The sequence below is a fragment of the Lycorma delicatula genome, chromosome 6, assembly GCF_047948215.1.
Source record: "Lycorma delicatula isolate Av1 chromosome 6, ASM4794821v1, whole genome shotgun sequence".
Taxonomy (NCBI): Eukaryota; Metazoa; Arthropoda; class Insecta; order Hemiptera; family Fulgoridae; genus Lycorma; species Lycorma delicatula.
Genome location: NC_134460.1, coordinates 31,071,991 through 31,090,824, shown reverse-complemented (window position 1 = coordinate 31,090,824; position 18,834 = coordinate 31,071,991). Strand labels below are relative to the sequence as shown.

General features: G+C 29.4%; 1 protein-coding gene across 1 annotated transcript in view; it reads left to right on the top strand.

The window, feature by feature from the left end:
- LOC142326490 (netrin-1-like) overlaps nt 1–18,834 on the top strand; it is a 220,660-nt gene that overhangs the window by 162,337 nt on the left and 39,489 nt on the right. Inside the window, exon 3 of the mRNA XM_075369070.1 lies at nt 5,779–5,859. Within this exon, the coding sequence (XP_075225185.1) occupies nt 5,779–5,859 (81 nt within the window). The remainder of the gene's footprint in view (nt 1–5,778; nt 5,860–18,834) is intronic.

The window sequence follows — 18,834 nt, the reverse complement described above, 5'->3', positions numbered from 1 at the left end:
CGTGTCTAACAAATGACATTTACATATCGATGTGGAAATTCTAAAGTCCTCATCTTTTTCTCACTAAAGAAGAATAAAAAAAAAAAACACAAATTAATAACACCGTGAAAATCTACTATATTATCGATTAGATTCCTCTCAAAACATTAATATCCCATGAACTTAACATTTTTACTTTTACCCACACTACGTAGTTTTAAAATTATTGTATATGTATCTCACGAATTTTATTTTATATTTATTAAAGTTGTAATTTTCTTTTGGAAATAATCTGTATATAATAAACTTAAAATCGCATAAAGTGGATTGTAAAATATGTTTTTAGAATCTTTTATTATATAATTAATTATTGCATAAAATTACATTATGTATAAATAATCAAAACAATATTACTCGTATGTAGTGCTTAATAATACTGCTGATGATCTTTATAATGCTGTTAATGCTCCAGTAGTTTATAGTTTAATAGTAGGATAATGCGTTCTAGCATAATATATCTGTAAATTAATATCCCTATGATATTAAGTTTAAGAGCTAAAACTAATCGCGCCTTAATCGCATGTATGTATATATAACCTATATATTATACGTACGCTTGTTATATTGTATGTAGCACAGGTATACTAATATGAATTATGTATGGATAACTAATTACGCGGGAACAGAGAGCAGCAGATACTTGATACTTGCATTGCATACTGATTATTAACTCCCGTCTTACTTTAAAATACGTTACATTAATATCCATTACTTGAGTATGTATGTAAGCATTCATTATTTATCTTTTACCTAGTGTGAATGTATGGAAATAAAAGATTATTTCCATCTTTTTTTTATATTAAAAAAAGGAACATATAAAAAATGATTACACTATTATAAAATAATACAATATACATCACAAATAATTGGGGAATTTACATCATCTCTGAAATTAAAAAAATTACTTCAACTGTTCCACGAAGAAATGGAGAAACTTTCAAGACATGTTCTACTGGTGAAAATAATGAAAAACGTTCATATAAACAATGGTCTGTCTGTAAACGCTTTGTCTTCGGGTTATGGCTAGTGGCGTTAAAACAGGTGATCGTGGTGGCTAATACACGATCACTTACTTAACACTGCTAGATTACTTCATTTGGAGCCATACGAAATGATGATATACCAACAAAGAATTAATATTAAAGAAGAGTTACTCATTAAAATACGAAATTCTATTGAATTTATACGAAACGATCCTGCTGAAATGATACGGAAAACCACCGGAAATATTTTACGTCTGGCAGAATGCTGTGTGCATTTTAAAGGAGAGAATTTCGAACAATTACAATATCTGGTTTTTATTCTGTTACCATTTATCATTTCATGTATTTTATTTATTTATTTTTTTGTTTTGCTATATCTATATATAAAAATGAATGTTTCTTTGTTTGTCCCGTATGCGTTACCATTCATGCGATTTCGATGAAATTGTGGTGAGTTTTACGCACGCTCGCGAAGGTTTCTGAGTTAGTTTGGACCCGTTAGGTGGCGCTGGGGTCAGATATTTCGAAAAATTGTATTTATGGTCCGATTTGGCTCAAATTTAGAATATGTGTTACTTACATGGAAAAAATACTTCTGCAAATAATGGATGGCGCTGGGGTTGATATATTTTGAAAAATTGCGTTTATGGTCGGTTTGTCTAATATTAAGAATATATATTAGTTACGTGAAATAAGTATAATATTATTTGCAAAAATAAATATTTTTGCAAAAAATTGACCCGCTAGGTGGCGCTGGGGTTGAGATATTTAGAACAATTTAATCACATAATATAAGTCTGAGGAAGTCGATATTGTCGTAGACAACGATCGATATAAACAATGATAATCGATATAGACGATATCTCTCGATATATAAAACTCTCTTTTATCTCTCTCGATATATACAATTATATTAAATTTAGTAAAAGAAGTTTTAGGATTTTTATTTATACGTTTTTTATGATTTTAATTTTTTATGAGTTATAGTTTTTTATGAATTTAATGAATACAGAGGGACCGAGGGTGCAGAGCCCCCTGGTTAGACGGGAAGGGCAAATGAAGCGAGCCTTGACTGGCAATACATTCCTGATTGCGACAGGAAACGCAAGTACCTTGTAGCGTGGGCGAAACCGCGGACGGGTCTGCTAGTTAAGAATAATTTGTATTAGATCCAGAAAGAATAATACGATTTTCTGTCTATTTTTCATCTGTTTTGCTGCAATAAAAAAACATATTGTAATTGTTTTTATTTACTTCATATTGACTGTATTTATATTAATTTTCTCAGAATTAAATCTTCTACTGTTTTTTTTTTTTTTTTACTAAATCTTCCGCATTGATTAGTCATTTAATAAAGATGTCTCTACAAGCCTAAAAAAACTATTTTTCAACATCAAATTTTGTATTTTACGTCAGATATCTTAAAATCTACTAGAGTTACAGTTCTGGAATCTGTATTATCCTATTTCCCAGCTCAAATTACATAATAAACCATTATAATCCTTAATTTGCGTCCCAAAAATTATAATAGGGCTTCAATTTATTAGAAGAGCTGAAATCCGAACAAAATGTTTCGCTAGCCGTATCTCAAAGCGTTGCCAGACCTACGTTTGTATGAAATTTTTTCATTAGTTTCACCAGTAGAACATGTCCTGAAAGTTTCTCAGTTTTTTCGCGGAACATTCTGTAAAAAGGAAAGAAAACAGTAACAGAAATTCATGTTCAAAACACACTACAATGAATGCAAATTGTAAAACTCGGTAATAATTTTCTTTTTAAAATTACAAAATGGTCATCCAGTTACTTCTAACAAACTTTACGACCTACAACGCTTATTCGAATCAACATTCATAATATCTGTCTATTTATTTCTATATTATATTTGCACTCCAAGTAAAAAACACATAAAAAAAGTTTACGTAAAAATATATATTATTCGTAGTGTAAATAAAACGATAGAATTAGGAAAAGTACTGTTCAGAGCGACAACAGTGTGCTTTGTTCAACTTTAATTGTAGCAATGACTAGAAGGGCTTCAGAAGAAGTTTGTGTTAAATTCGGTGAGAATGCTACTGAAATTTTTTCAAAATTGATAAGGGCGTATGGAGATGACGCTCTGTCACAAGCCCAAGTATTTAGGTGATTTAAAGCATTTTCAGATGGCCGGGAATCAGTTGCGGACAATCGTCGCTCTGGAAGACGACAAAAAGTGACGACAATGTTGAGCGAATCAGAGACTTGATACGGTACGACCGGCGATTAACTATCAGAATGATTGCAGAACAATTGAATTTGAACCGTCCTACAGCCCATAAAATTTTGACAAACGAATTGGACATGAAAAATGTTTGTGCAAAGTTGGTTCCAAAAAACTCATTGTTGAACAGAAAAACAACAGGGTGGAAATGTGCCGCGATCTTCTAGGGTAATTGAAACTGATCCTGATTTTCTAAAAAAACGTTATTACTGGTGATGAATCTTGGATATTTGAGTAAGACCCAGAAACAAAACGCCAGAGCAGGGAGTGACACACTTCAAACTTACCACGTCTCAAAAAAGCAAAAACGAGCAAATCAAAACCTTGCTAAAAAACCATGCTCTTGGTATTGTCCATAAAGAGATTTTCCCTACAGGACAGACTGTAAATCAGTATGTTTACCGAGAAATTCTTGAAAGACTGCGGAAAAGAGTTGACCGCGTGGGACCAGTCATCAAAGATAACTGGATGCTGCATTATGACAATGCACTTTGTCACAGTGCACTCTCAATTAATGAGTTTTTGCCAATAAAAAACATTCGTGTACTTCCTCAACCACCTTATTTACCTGACTTTTTTAAAACTTTTTTAAAACAACACTTCGAAGGACATTATTTTGGAATAGTAGAAAATATAAAAAAAAAAAAAATGTAACCAACTATCTGAAGGATATTCCGGTTTGTGAGTTTTAACACTGCTATGAAGATTGGGAAAACCGTTTGAAGCGTTGCGTGGCTTCCCAAGGGAACTATTTCCAAGGTGATGTATAACTAGACTGTAAATAAAAAGTTTTTTGAACCAGTATCATTACTTTATTTACTAACCTCGTGTATATATAAATATATATATATTGCCTATAACACTCCCGGTAACGTAAGGATTCCAACGCGGGGTCATACATCTAAATCATACACCCATACACCTTCTAACAAATACCCCATTTGAATTTTGATAATCGGACGATTGTTTGCAGATATAATATAAGAGCACCCCATTGCACCTCTCAAACACCGCCCCAAGGGCACCCTGTTTGTTAGTAGTTGATGGTGATGATTGGTCTAACCTTGTACGAGGTGCTCGCATCACCTCACCATACTAGCTTCACACGCAGCTCCCGCGGGAAATCCATTATTATTAAACGGAGGTTTTTTAGTTTTATATATTTAACATTATTATTTTATTTATCGTAAATTTAATTTTATTATTTTTTAATATTATTTATTCGATTGATTCGAATCATTCAGTTCAAATCCAACTCATACAGTGATAGAGGCTCGCAGTTCATTAATTCAATTCATTAAAGTTTGTGCTTCAACCGACAAATCTCCACTAATATATACATATATATTTAGCCTATGACACTCCCAGTAACTTAAGGATTCCAACGCGGGGTCATACATCTAAATTAGTTGAGCTGCTACGTTGGAACAAACATTCATACATACATACACATACACCCTAAATACATTACACACATTTTTTAGCAGTCGTGTAAAAATAATGTAATAATTCATTTTTAACTGCTTTGTTGCATTTGTTAGTTTATTAAAGTTATTTTCATATTTATTTCAATTTTAACAAATATTTAATAATAATTAAATAATATATGTTGATTATTATTTAATTTAAATAGCATATATAATCCGCCAGTTTTTTATCTTAATTTTTTCAATTTCTATGGCCGATTAAGAACTCTTTCATAAGTATATAAAAAGAAATTGACAAGGTCGTTATTAAGCTATGAAGATACGTTCATGTCTATAAGAATATCCTGGCCATTGTTTTTCTTCAGCGATTAAATTATTTTGAAATCTCTTAGAGGATAAAAAAGTTAGCATTTTAAAAAAATTATTCGTTAAAAGTGGGTTTATTTATTTAATCTTCCAGTAGCTTAGAATTTTATTTACAAATATTTTTTATTCTCTAACATCAGTATGGGTACAAGAAAATTAAGGATGGAGGATTATTAACTACGCATAATTGGTTGGACTATGACTGGACAAGACCAAGTGATAAGCGGGCTGTGCAATTAGTTAAATGTAAATGGATATTTGGAACGGCTTTATTATTAGTTGAAACCCGTAAGTAACTGCTGTTCTTGTTTGTGAAATTGTAGAAGTATGTAGAAGTCAAAAAATTCGATAGATGAAGATGTTCTATTAGTTACAACTCCGAAGAAATTGGTCGTAAGCCAAAACTAATAACTTTACAATTTAATAAATTTCAATTTGTCGACTTATCCATGGGCTTAAAATCTTTAAGTCATCCGATAACATCAAAAATTAACTTCCGAACTATGCAAGAATAGTTCCGCAATTATAGTTCGAAGTTACAGTCTATTGCAAGATATTACAAAAACTTCATTTAAAAACACACGCACGCGCACACACACACGCGCGCGCGTACATATATATTAAGCATTCTTGTAAAATATTTTTTAAAAATATTCATCTTTTATTAATATTAGTAAATTCCGGTAATTTTAATTGTTTGTTACAGAGATTCCAAAGATTTCAGTTAACCAGATGTCTGCTGACGCTGGTGATAACGGTCAAGGAGATGCGAGCACTACTCCAAGAGGTAAACAATTGCTTACTTATTTATTGTGTTTTCTGGATAATCGTAGAATTGGCGTGAATTTAATTTAACATTTACCTCTTACAACGTTTTTATTATAAAAAAAAAAAATTGAAAAGTATTTTCGTTTATAAAAAAGTGTGAACAAATAGATTTTGTATTCGTTAACATGTAGATATCATGAGAGGTCGGGTAACCTAGTCTTATGACGTTCAAAATGCATTTAATTCAATTCAGTCGAATTAGTAAAATTTTTTAATATGAAATTCAAGTTAACTTACTTATAGTAAATTATCATTTGATTTTCTGCGTAATAGGTGTCAGCTGTTCGTCCATGTCACTTAAATGTGCGTCTTTTTCGTAATAATAAATTTTACTTGATCTAAATTGGCGTATAAAGCTTATAATTTTGCTCGAGATAACTACATTATCTTTTTTACATTGTGCTGGAAATTAAACATAGGCCACCTGTGTCTCCGGACACAGTGCTAAGATTTTGCATAAATAAACCTGATTAAGTAATAAGTTAATTTATCTTAATTATTTCCTATCTTATTGTTTTCTCATTTATGTTAATTATATTCAGTAATAAAATGACTGATAAAAACAATGCATATTGTTTTATCAACTTTTCGAAGAAAAGTACGGTATTAATTTCATGGGGTGTGTGGGGGGGGGGGTGAAAATAATTTTTTTTAGGTGTTTAGGTATGAGGAGTAAGAAAATACGGTAATTGTCGGAAACCGACAGCCACTTTTTTCAATTTTTTTTTTCGAAATCAGTGGGTATTTGGAGGTATTTGAAGAGAAATTATAAATATAATCTAACCAAACTTAACCTACGCTCACTTCGTTCGCTAATCAAGGTTAGCGAGAGAAGAGAGCGTAGGCTAAATTTGGTTAAATTATAATTATAATTTAATTATAATCATAATGCTTATGTTGGACCTCCCTCAGGAAAATTTGAAAGACCCATGTTTGAATAAAATCGACGCGTATAAATAAAAAAATAGGTTAGCGAGCGAAACGAGCGTAGGTTAAGTCTGGTAGATAATATATATAATTTCTCCGCAAATACCTCCAAATATCCATTGATTTGGAATAAAAAATTGAAAAAAGTGGCTGTCAGATTCCGAAAATACCATTTACTAAATTGGGGTTTCCTTATTTATTTATATATATATATATATATATATATATATATATATATATATATATATATATATATATATTATATTATATATATTTAGGTATGCATAAAATTTTGTACCTTAAAAATATCCAAAATTACTGGATCAATTTCATTGAAACTTATATATGATTAGTAAAATATCTGAAATTGTGGATGTGAAAATTTGATGAAGATTGGTTGAATCATTTTTGAGTTAGGATTAATTTAAGGTGAAAAATAAAGCTAAGGTTATGTTGACTGTGTAATGGTATATTTTTCATATGCGCTTATACAGTGATGAGTAAGTTGAAACTTAATGTAGAGTCTACTAGTTAATCGAACGTATGCAGTGCGTTGTAGTCTGAAAATCAGTGCGTTTCTGACTGTGAAATAGTGAGGATCGGAAACGAAAAGTCGAACTTCTTGCGAAGCTCTGCGTAAAAGTTTGTTTTATTTATTCGCTACCCTTTCTCCGAAAAAAAAAAAAAAAATAACTATTACTAGCTCTGCTAAAGAGAAGTAGTTCTATAACTCCATGTAAATTTTAAGTTTTTTTTTTTTGTAACTCTATAACTCAAAAAATTGTATCAATAATTTTAAAAATAAAAAAAAAATCATTCTCCAAAGGATTTATTTCATTTTTTTTATGTATAATTTTATTAACGTTTATGATACTAGATATTATTAACTTTTACTTAGATATGATAATTTAATTTTAAATAGATCAAATAAAATTTACTTGAAAATATCAACAGCAAATTAAAAATTAAGGCAATAAAATAATTTAATGTTTTTATAATATTTTAAGTAATAATAAATTAATTAAAATCAGAATTAGAGTGATACAAATACTAATGTCCAATGGCAAAATGCCCTGGCAGTATACCAGAGTTTTAGCTATGCAGACGCATTAACTAGTATATAGATAATTCGTATACTTAGAATACGAACGATTAGTATCGTGTTCTAAGAAGGTGTACTGTGTATGCGTTGGTGTATTTATGTGTATATAAATATTTTTAATTTTCTTATTTTATTCTTATTATAAACACTAATATAACCTATTTCTTTATTAAAAAAATAAATATATTCCTTTTGATATTTCAATCGGTTACAGTTTATTATAAATATTATCATAAAGCTGTAATTGTGTAGCATTCAAGGAATCTTTATCCAGTAGTATTTTTTGAAAGTTCTGATTTATTTTTTAAGTTTGATGAGAAATATATTAACTATTCTTGTGACAATAGAGATAGTTTCATAATGTAAAACTATTTTTTCAAATATAAAAATTATACTTTTATTTTGGAATAGTTTCTTCAGAAAAGTGAAACGTTTTTTCACGTTTTATGGAATTTGTGGTTATCAAGCAACTAAGATTTAATTAATTTCACATTCTGTAGAACTGTCAATTTATTGGTCGTCAAGAATTGGTGGTATAGGAAACATTTCGGAAGTTTTTTCTGATAATATTTTTAAATATTTTCCTTTTGAATTTTTATTGGATTATTTAATTACGGATTTTGTAAAGTTATTTTAGTATTTTTTCTTGTAAGTAATTTTTTAAAGTATTTTTTTTTTTATTATATCGTTCTTTGAATAAGTTAAAAAGTTCTATAAATTATTGTTCTATAAATATTATATTCTTCCCATCTTCTAATGCTAAATAACATAAAATAATTGAAGTGGCTACTTGAAAATATATTTTTTATTTGTGCGCATATGCTTTTTTTACTATTAAATTTTATTCTATTTAAGCTACTAGTTTTAAAAATATAACTTGTCAAAATTCCCAGTAAATTTAAATGATTTACGGTTTACTTAACCGTTACATTTAGAACCTATAAGATGATTCTAACTGCGAGGTCGACTTATATTAGAATAATCATGAACTAGATATATGACATGTCACGTAAAAATGATTTATGCTTTTTTTTAGAATATTATATAAATATTTATATTTAATGATTGTTACGTAAAAAATGTTTTTATGAATTTATTTAAATTAGGTGTTGTTGAAATATCAGTCAAAGGCCCCATAATATTATCACTTACTGCGTGGTATAATAAATCATTTTTCGGCGTTGTGTAAATAAATATTTTTGAGTTAAAATGAATTTTAGAAATGATTTAGTTCGTTTTTTTTCCTAAGGAACAAGTTAATTTTTACCTATTTTAGTTACTTATGCCCAAAAGTTTTTTACAATAAAATAACAGATTGGAACAATTCCAGAAGTAAGTTGAAAACAAATATTTCATATGTAGAACGATGTTCTGATTAAATCTGAAGATATTCATTTTAAAAGATTAATTTAAAAAATACATTATAAGTGAGAACTAGTCAAAATTTCAATGAAAACTGTTTCTCGATAAGCGCCTTCGTTTTTCGAGTTATCAGCATTTTCTTTTTATGTTTAGCTTCTGTATCGCCGTAAGGTATTACTTCAGAGGATGAATGAGGGTGATTTGCATGAATGTAATTGAAGTATAATCTTGTACAGTCTCAGGTCAACCATTTCTGAGTTGTGTGGTTAATTGAAACCCTACCATCAATGAACACCGGTATTCACAATCTAATAAGTTATAAGCAATCAAATTTGAAAAAAAATTGTGTTAGTAGATTTTTCAGATTTTGTAACGTTTATTGTTTGTAACTCGAAAACGAATTTCTCTAGAAACGGTTTTCCCTATCCTTTTTCTCGTAAAATGTTACATTAAAATTATGTGTCACATATCCTTTCTTTCTTTTTCCTGTTTAGCCTCCGGCAACTACCGTTTAGATAATTCTTCAGAGGATGATATGTATGAGTGTAAATGAAGTGTAGTCTTGTACATTCTCAGTTCGACCATTCCTGAGATGTGTGATTAATTGAAACCCAACCACCAAAGAACACCGGTATCCACGATCTAGTATTCAAATCCACGTAAAAATATCTGGCTTTACTAGGACTTGAACGCTGTAACTCTCGACTTCCAAATCAGCTGATTTGGGAAGACGCGTTAACCACTAGACCAACCCGGTGGGTTATGTGTTACATATCCACCTTATTACATGTTCACTATTAAAAAAAAAGTTTGATTTAACATAGCAGATCCAAAATGATGGACTAAAATGTCAAACACATCATAGAATAATAATTTTGTAAGTAGTAAATAATTTTGTTGATCAGCACTTGTTTCTCCCATCTAATATCCCTCGGTTTTGAAATATAAAGCCGTCTCCATATTTTAATATCACCTTTCTTTTACTGTTCGGAACTACCGTAAGGTATTACTTCAGAGGATGAATGAACCGTTGTATATGATATATATACGTTGTATATATACAACCTATACATCCAGGCCTATGTATCCTGATAAGATATTTTTTATTCAATTAAAAAAAGTAGTGTACTCAGATAAATATAAACAGTCCACCAAACCGCCAGTTTACTGTTTGCTTTGCTATCTACTAACAAACCACACATACATTTAAAATATGAACAATTTAAACATTTAATAAATGACGTATATATACGTATAACAGGTGTCTACGGACCTTAAGTGATCAGATTAAATTAAAATCTAATCTTCCAGAATATTAAAAAAAACCTTATGGATTAATTCAAAGTTAATTCCTGAGTTACTATTGATAAAATACCACCGTAGGTTTTCTTTATTTTTAAAATATTTTTGGAAAATTACTGGGTGTTAAGTGTTATATTATTCGACGATAGTTGATCATAAGATCAGTTATTTTGCTTAAATCATCTATAAACTATTCAGCCGTTTTCTGTTAGCAAACATTAGGAAATTATTTAAAAATCTTTTCTCAGAATGCAATATTATGTCCACTGATAATTACGATACATTGTTGTTTTTGCTAATAGCTTCTCCTTAAGTTTGTCTTGTTCTCTTCAGTGTATCTTTCTCATCTGAACTCTCCGCTGTTCTTTTTAATCACCTTCACCGACTACAACACTTTCTGATCACGTACCCTATCCAGTTCTTTGTGCCGTCGTATTTTAACTTCCTCTAAATTCTACTTTCTTAATACTTCGTCATACCTCAATGTGTTCGGAAATTTAATATTTTACAGTCTAGTGCATAAATAATTTCTTTTGTTTTGGTTTATTAATTCACCATTTAAGTTCGAGACGTCTTTATGAAAATATGATAAGAATTATTCTACGAAAATGTCAATCTGACAGGAATTCGAACCCTTTAGGATAAAATATGATCTCTCCATCACAGAGATTGGTATTTTAAATGTCTTTATCATTTCATTATTTTTCTGTAGCATTTTCTGTGTCAATTTTCGTATAATAGAATACACCAATATTACGCAAAAAAACTCTTTACTAATTACCGATATTAGATCTTTCAAAACATTTGCTGGAAAATGAAGAGCATTGCCTTGTAATGCCGGGTTCATTTTATGTAGTATTTTAATTAATTTACAGTTTTTATCATTAAGTAATATATCATTATCTGACTACTATGAAATATTATTTAAATTTATTATATATTTAATTTTTTGCAATGCGATTGGTATTCGTTTATTTTCTCCTGTTTCCTAATAATTCTACTGGAATGATTTACGAATGAAAAAAACTTCACGTTAGTCAGCTCTACTCACACAGTCTTACCTAAGTTTCACGTAGGGTGATGTGTTAAACAATACAATACTTCTTTAGTCGTCCTCCCTAATAGAGATAGTACAGAATAAGCAAGGGATGTACCACGTTTTCACCCTCATTGGAAACATCGCACACGTATTCTCAGTGCTAATGAAATTTTACCCCCTCTCTTAAATAAACTGGGATCTCATTCTCTAAATTGTCTTATTTGAAAAAATTGGATAACCTTCTCACCTTGTATTATTTTGTCCTTCAGTGAAACTGTGGAGTGTTATTTTGTTGTGCCTTTAAAAAAAAATCTACTTTATTTTTTTATTTTATAATACTTTTAAAATTTACTTTTATGCATAATTTATTATGCATACTTTTATTATTCATTTCATGCATAACTTACTTATGATATGTGTAACATTACATTTTATAAATTACTTTTAAAATTTATTAAGATGAGAACATTGTTATGAAGTTATTTCACTACTATATAAACAGAAAATATCCTTTTTCGTTTGTTGCGAGTTAATCGCGATAATTACTGAACCGATCGTTACAAAATTTTAAGTTTAGCTTTCTTATGACCCCCAGAATGTTTAACACAGTTTAAACTTCACCAATCTCATAACTAAATATCATAAATTAAAAACGGAGAATAAATACCCTAGAACCTTTTTAACTAAATTTATGGTCATATTACATATATCGATGTCCATTGACTAAATCGATAGTTGTCTATGTCAGTATCGATTTCTTCAGAAACATATTATGTGATTTACTAAATTTAATATCATTGTCTATTAAATATCATCTTGTATTACTATAGTAATATACGTAAAATCAAATTAATTTGATAATAAAATTAAAGAAAATAAGATTAAAGGAAATTAAAGGGGAATGATCACTATATAAAGTGATAGTTTGGGGAATATTGAATTTCGAAATAACTATCGACTTCTTCAGAAAGTGATGTGATCTACTAAATTTAATGCCATCGTCTAATCTAGTGGCTACCCTCACGTAAACAAATTAATGCTTAGTATATTTTTATATCCTGAACTAAGAAGTTCTATCAAGGTAAGCCATTCACATAACTGGGAAAGATTTTAATTTCAATTTAATATTTTCATAACGACTTTGTCGGCAGGGTCACAGATAGAAAGAAGAACTTTTAGGGCTGCTAGAGAATTTATAAAACGTGAATCAAAAACGTCTGAACGTTCTCAAAGGCTTGACAAGTAACATGTTCGTTCGTTTCTTCTAAGAATCGAGCTCACATTCAAGAAAAGAGGTTAGGTCTTAAATAATCTAATTTTTAAAGATATTCAAATAGGTAACACGATGAAATATGTAACCAATACAGTGCCAAAAAATAGAATCATGAATGAACCTCCTGGACTTTGCTGTAATGGGGGCAAAGTAGTTCTTGTTCAACTTCAACATCCTACTACTTTCATTGAAAACTTGATTTTGGGAACAAATCGTTTATTTAAATATTTTATTTTATCCGGTAAGTTGTAAACAAAGAAAATTGTTAGAGCAACAACCCCCACACAATACTAAAAAAAATTCCAATTTTTGATTTGCATATAAATTGGCGAAGCCCTGACGTGGTATGCTGTTTCTCTATGTTTTGGGAAACAGCATTAGATAATGTAATAATCAGATAATTCAGCAACTGAGTTCAAATGAAGTTTTTAGTAATCAATTTGACGAATCAACAGATGTGGCAATATTTCTTAGTTCTTATGTTTTGTAAGATATGGCAGATTTTTCCTATGTTTTGTGCGATAGGGACAGATTAATCAGTGAAAATATGTTGTTTTGCAAATCAATACCTGGTCATGCAACAGGGCAATATCTTTTTGATGTTTTTTATGAAGCTACTAAAAACTATAACATAGATTGGACAAAATTTATTGCAGTATGTTGTGTTAGTGCAAAGGCTGTAACAGGAAAGATTTCTGAAAAAAATTAAAAGATGATCTTATACCAAGGTCGGAATGGACGCACCGCTTCCTTTACAGATACACTCTTGCCACAAAAAAATATGCCGGAAAATCTCAAACAAACTTTAAAATGGTTAATTTTACTAAAAGTCGACCATTACGGAATAAGCTGTTTGCTAAACTACGCGATGAAATGGGCAAAAAGATAAAATCTCTTCTTTTCTATTTAGAAGTCAGATAGTTGTCCTGGGGTTAAGTGATCAGGTTTTTGGAATTGCCAGATGAATTAATAATATATTTCCAAACAAACACCATTTTCAATGGTTTAGAAAATAATGTGTATATGTTGCTGTTGGTTTACTTAGCTGTTGTATTTTTGCATTTAAACAACTTGAATGTGAAAAATTAGAAAAATTATGACAAGTTTCCACTCACTTCCGATTATATTGAGAAAAATTTGGATGAAGACATTATTATTCACCACAGTTTGGATAGCATGAAGATCCATTTGTGAGCTAAAAATTCAGTCGGCGGAGTATTTTCCAAAAAATAAAAATGATTTCTTAAAGAGGTTAGTACTGAATCCATGTAGTGAAAACGTTGTTTCATCTGCTAAGTTGAGATTCACGACCTGCTCATCGGAATGTCTGGCGGTAAAACGTTACAACTACAATTCTTATCTGAAGATTTAGATACTTTTTGGGTTGCTCGAAAATATTAATTTCTTTCACCACTTCTTAACTGTGTGAAAAGAGTTTTTCGTCTATGGTTTGCAACAATCGTCTTTTACCACTTGAAAACGGTTTGCTTTTGTGTGTTTCCAACATAAATTCACGTATGGAGAATATTTTAAATAAAAAACAAACTCAACCATCTCATTAATTTATTCTCTATACATTTGTATTTATAAATATAAGTAAAATGTTTATAATAAATAATTTTTTTTCTCTAAAAATGATTTCATTATTTTTTACTTGTTAAGTTGTAGACTAATTTGTCTGATTGCATAGATTTTTATGATTCTTTTTTAATTTCATAGTAAAAGTTTTCTTGTTGGTTCCGTAATAAGTTTATTTAAGATATTTTCAAACTAAACGTTGCATAGTTTTTGTAGAGGACTGGAAAACACCCGTTTTCCCCTAGTATTATAGTGTAATTCGTAATAATATAAATAGTCTAATCATAAGGACACAGAAAAACGAGTAATGTGTACAAAACGTGATTACAATACACTGAAATGTAGGAATAATACATTTTTTTTTTTACTTTCCCGCCTAGATACTGCTATAACAGAGCTATAGTTCTAGAATGGAAAGTATTGTAATCGGTCCTATTTGGGCATATGCGGTTTTCACTGAATCTTGACCTTTTTGACACCTAAGAAACCCAAAAAAATTGGATGGAAATTTTCTGGATATTAATTTTCGTATGTACGTGTTGGCCTCTAAATCACTTATATATATCATCTAGAACTACTGAACAGAGTCTCATCTCATCCTGGACTAGTATATTTAATTTTATTTTTCCCCTTGAAGTATGTGTAAGGTTTTTTGTAAGCTAAACGGATCCGACTAAGTAATTTGTGATTTCTATTTATTTATATTTATCATATTGATTTTGGACATTAATACTCATTTTTTGACATGTTTACTTAGATTTATTAATTGTTCAGCTGTTAAAACCTTTCGCAGTCAGTTTCATTTTGATATGCTTATAAACGGGATATCCTAAACTTAATCTACTAGCTATATTAAATTCAAATATTTTTGTCATGGTTTTTTTTATATAAAATATGATTTTATTTAAAATACGTGTATGAATTGTTTTTTTTTTTTTTTTTTTTTTTTTTTTTTTTTTTTTTTTTACTTTCCCGTCTAGATAGAAAATTCTAGATAGTAAGGGAATGTTTTGTAATCGATCCAATTTGGGCACATGCAGTTTTCAGTGGATCGACGTTTTGACACCTAAGGAACCCAGAAAATCGTATGGAAATTTTCCGTATGTATGTTTGTATGTTCGGTGTTAGCCTGTAAATCACCTTATATCTCCATTACTTCTATGTATGGGGCATTGATGTCATTAAATTTTCAACTTATAAGGTCAAGGGAGTGAGGCTGTAGATACCCTCCGTATCTTAAGATTTCGCCTAATTAAGGTTATATATTTCTTAGGCACATCTTTTAATTAAAAAATAACATTTGCAAATTCGCACCCTCAGCCCAGAAATGCTGTTGTGTCGTCCGCTATGTTGTGACGTCACACGTTAGCGGTAAAAATAAATAAATGAATAATTTTTAAAGTATAAAAAAATAACTCGGTCTGGCTCGATCACGAAATGGATCGCCCGGTTGAATCGGTACATGGTGCGTTAAGCCTTGCGGCTACACCAGTATTCCGACCGTACAAGCGAAATTTGTTCTATGTATGTTGTGAAATTAATTTAGTTTAGTTAGTGCCGACCATCGCCGCTAGCACCGCCACACCCGCGCGAATTAAATACGGTATGCGCGCGCATTTCAGTTAGAATCATTGAATTAAATAAACGAAAAAAATAATTATATTTAAATGACATGATAAATATTTTAAATGAAGTTGTCTGTATATGTGTGTGTAAGGCGTGCATCAGAAACAACCCACAGTTGTAGGACCTTCCCGGAACGCGGCTTTAGCCGCGTGACGGTTAAGGTTGCGTCAGCTTTTTTTTGTTGTAAAACTGTATGTAATTTTTTTTCTTATTATAATGAAAAATTAATCCATGGATTAATATGGTTGATAAACGTTTACCAAGAAATAACAACAAAAATCCTTTACGCAGACTAAACAAGTTTTTTTTGAATGCTCAATTTCTCCGTAATGTATGAAAATCGTCGTTGAAATCGGTGAATTTAAAAAAAATAATAACGCTAAATTATAAGAAAAAATAATTTACTTACTAATCGAATTCAAAATATTCTTTTATTATAAGTATATTGTATTAAAAAAAAAAACAAAAAAACAGCTGTTCTTCGTATGATTATTTTTGAAATATGTAAATATATAAATTTTAAAAACAATAACAAAATAAAATAAACAGTAGTAGGTAGCTCTTTAGTAGCTACAATTTTTTACCTTTTAACGTTTTTTTTTTTGGTTAATTCAAAGTAATTTGAAAAAAGAAAATTCAATTTAAGGATTTCAAGTGTTATCATAGTAATGTTTTTTATCAGTGATGATTTTAAAGTGAATGTGTTTTTAATATTAACCAAAATATTTTTTATTATATCATTTTATATTGTTATTGTTAATGATGAGAGTAAATATTATCTAGTTGATGCTACTAAATGTAGGTCTCCAAACGTAAGAACAGTACTTTTTAATAAAAACGATTTAACAAAATCATGTTGGACAATGGATGATGTCGGATTATTATTAAATCGTTATATAATACAAGATTTATTACCTAGAAAGATGCCAAGAAATATGACAAATTTTTTAAATTACATCGGTTTATGTTTAGATACGATCGATACTTTAGTTACGACGGATAGAAGTAGAGAAATGATAATAGATTCATTTTCCGATTCTTTCGGTGGTTATTTACAAATTTACGGTATACCGTTGACTAACGAAGCGTATTATGAAGGTAATATCAATTTAAAAACTGCTGTACAATTGCATAGTTTACAAGATGATTTTAAAAGATCTTTAAAAACAGACGGTGGTACGTGGTCTGCACCTATTTTTGTTAAAGGAGCTCTTTGTCCGCTTCCAAAATTAAAAATAAAAAAAGTCTATGATGCTTGTAGTAAAATTATATTTAATGGTGTTAACAGTAATTTTGAAAACGATTGTAAAAGTGATGCGTTTAATTTTAATTTTATATCGATGGATAATAATCAAAATGAAAATGATATTTTTATACCGTTACCCTTTTTTGATGATAATATAAAACCGCATGCTATCGCTGTCCCTTTAAAGGATAGTAGTTTATATAGCCTAACGAATTACAGTTCGCGATTTTTGTTAAAAAGATATTACGAGATATGTATGAGTTGTATTAATGAATTGTGTAAAAACTCTTTAACCAATAATTGTACCGACGTTAATAAAGCAGAATTTAATATTATATTTCAGTCGTGGTTGAAGAATTATGTAATCGTCAGATTACACGATGACGTTTGGTACCCGGCATTTTATGAAGTTTTACCGTTATTAAAATTTGTATGTAGCGGATTGAAATATGCGAAAAATGTTACATTTAATCGTTTCCATATACCAAACGATAAAGCTAATTACACGATGAAAAGTATAAGACATTTTTCAAAAATAATTCCTTTTCTACTTCTATTATTATTATTGTTGCTTTTTTTATTGTTATTATATTATATTTGTTGTAGTTGTTTTTATAAAGGAAACAACAACGCCTGTACTTGTAAAAATAGTGATGTACTGCACGAATCAAAAGAGCCTGATAAAGAAGATCAATTTTCTAATAAAACAGACTATTCTAATCCTTCAGGATCAGGAAAGATTGCTAGATTATCAGCAGGAGGTGATATAGCGAATATTATATCAGAAAAAGATAATAAAATTAATCCAAAATCTAATCATTCATGTGCTGGAATAGTTTGTATGAGTAACAAGAAGAATAAAAATGATGATATTAATTGTCTACCGTCAGAAAGATGTACTTGTTGTGTTTGCAATAGAAAAGTTAGAGCAAGCATATTATCAAAATTTTACCGTATTAAAAAAGGAGTATGCGATGATAAAACCTGTGAATATCGAAGAGAAACATCAGAAGAACGTATAAAAAAAGTTGCTGAAAAACTTAGTAAAACACGCCCGTAATAGTCACGTCCTTGTAAACTAATTGAAAATAATTTATGTTTCTAGTGTAATTACACGTATTTTTGATGATCAATGAATGCTATTAACTTATTAATAACATAAATGATGACATAAAATCGGTTACGTTGCTTATGTTATACTACTATATATATATATATTAAATGCATTGAATTAAAAGGATTATGGAAAGTGATTAAATAGTTATACGTTGATGTAAGAGAGTTCATTATAATAACTTGAAAAATATAAAGAAAAAGCTGTGTTTTCTATTATTATAGATCATTAAAAAATAAGATGAATAAAAATCTTTATTATTTAGCATTAATGAACATTAATTTAAAAACTTATTGTGATTCTCAATAAAATGATTATTTCCAATTTTTAATTGTATGCAAAAATGTTTTAAAGTATAAAACAGT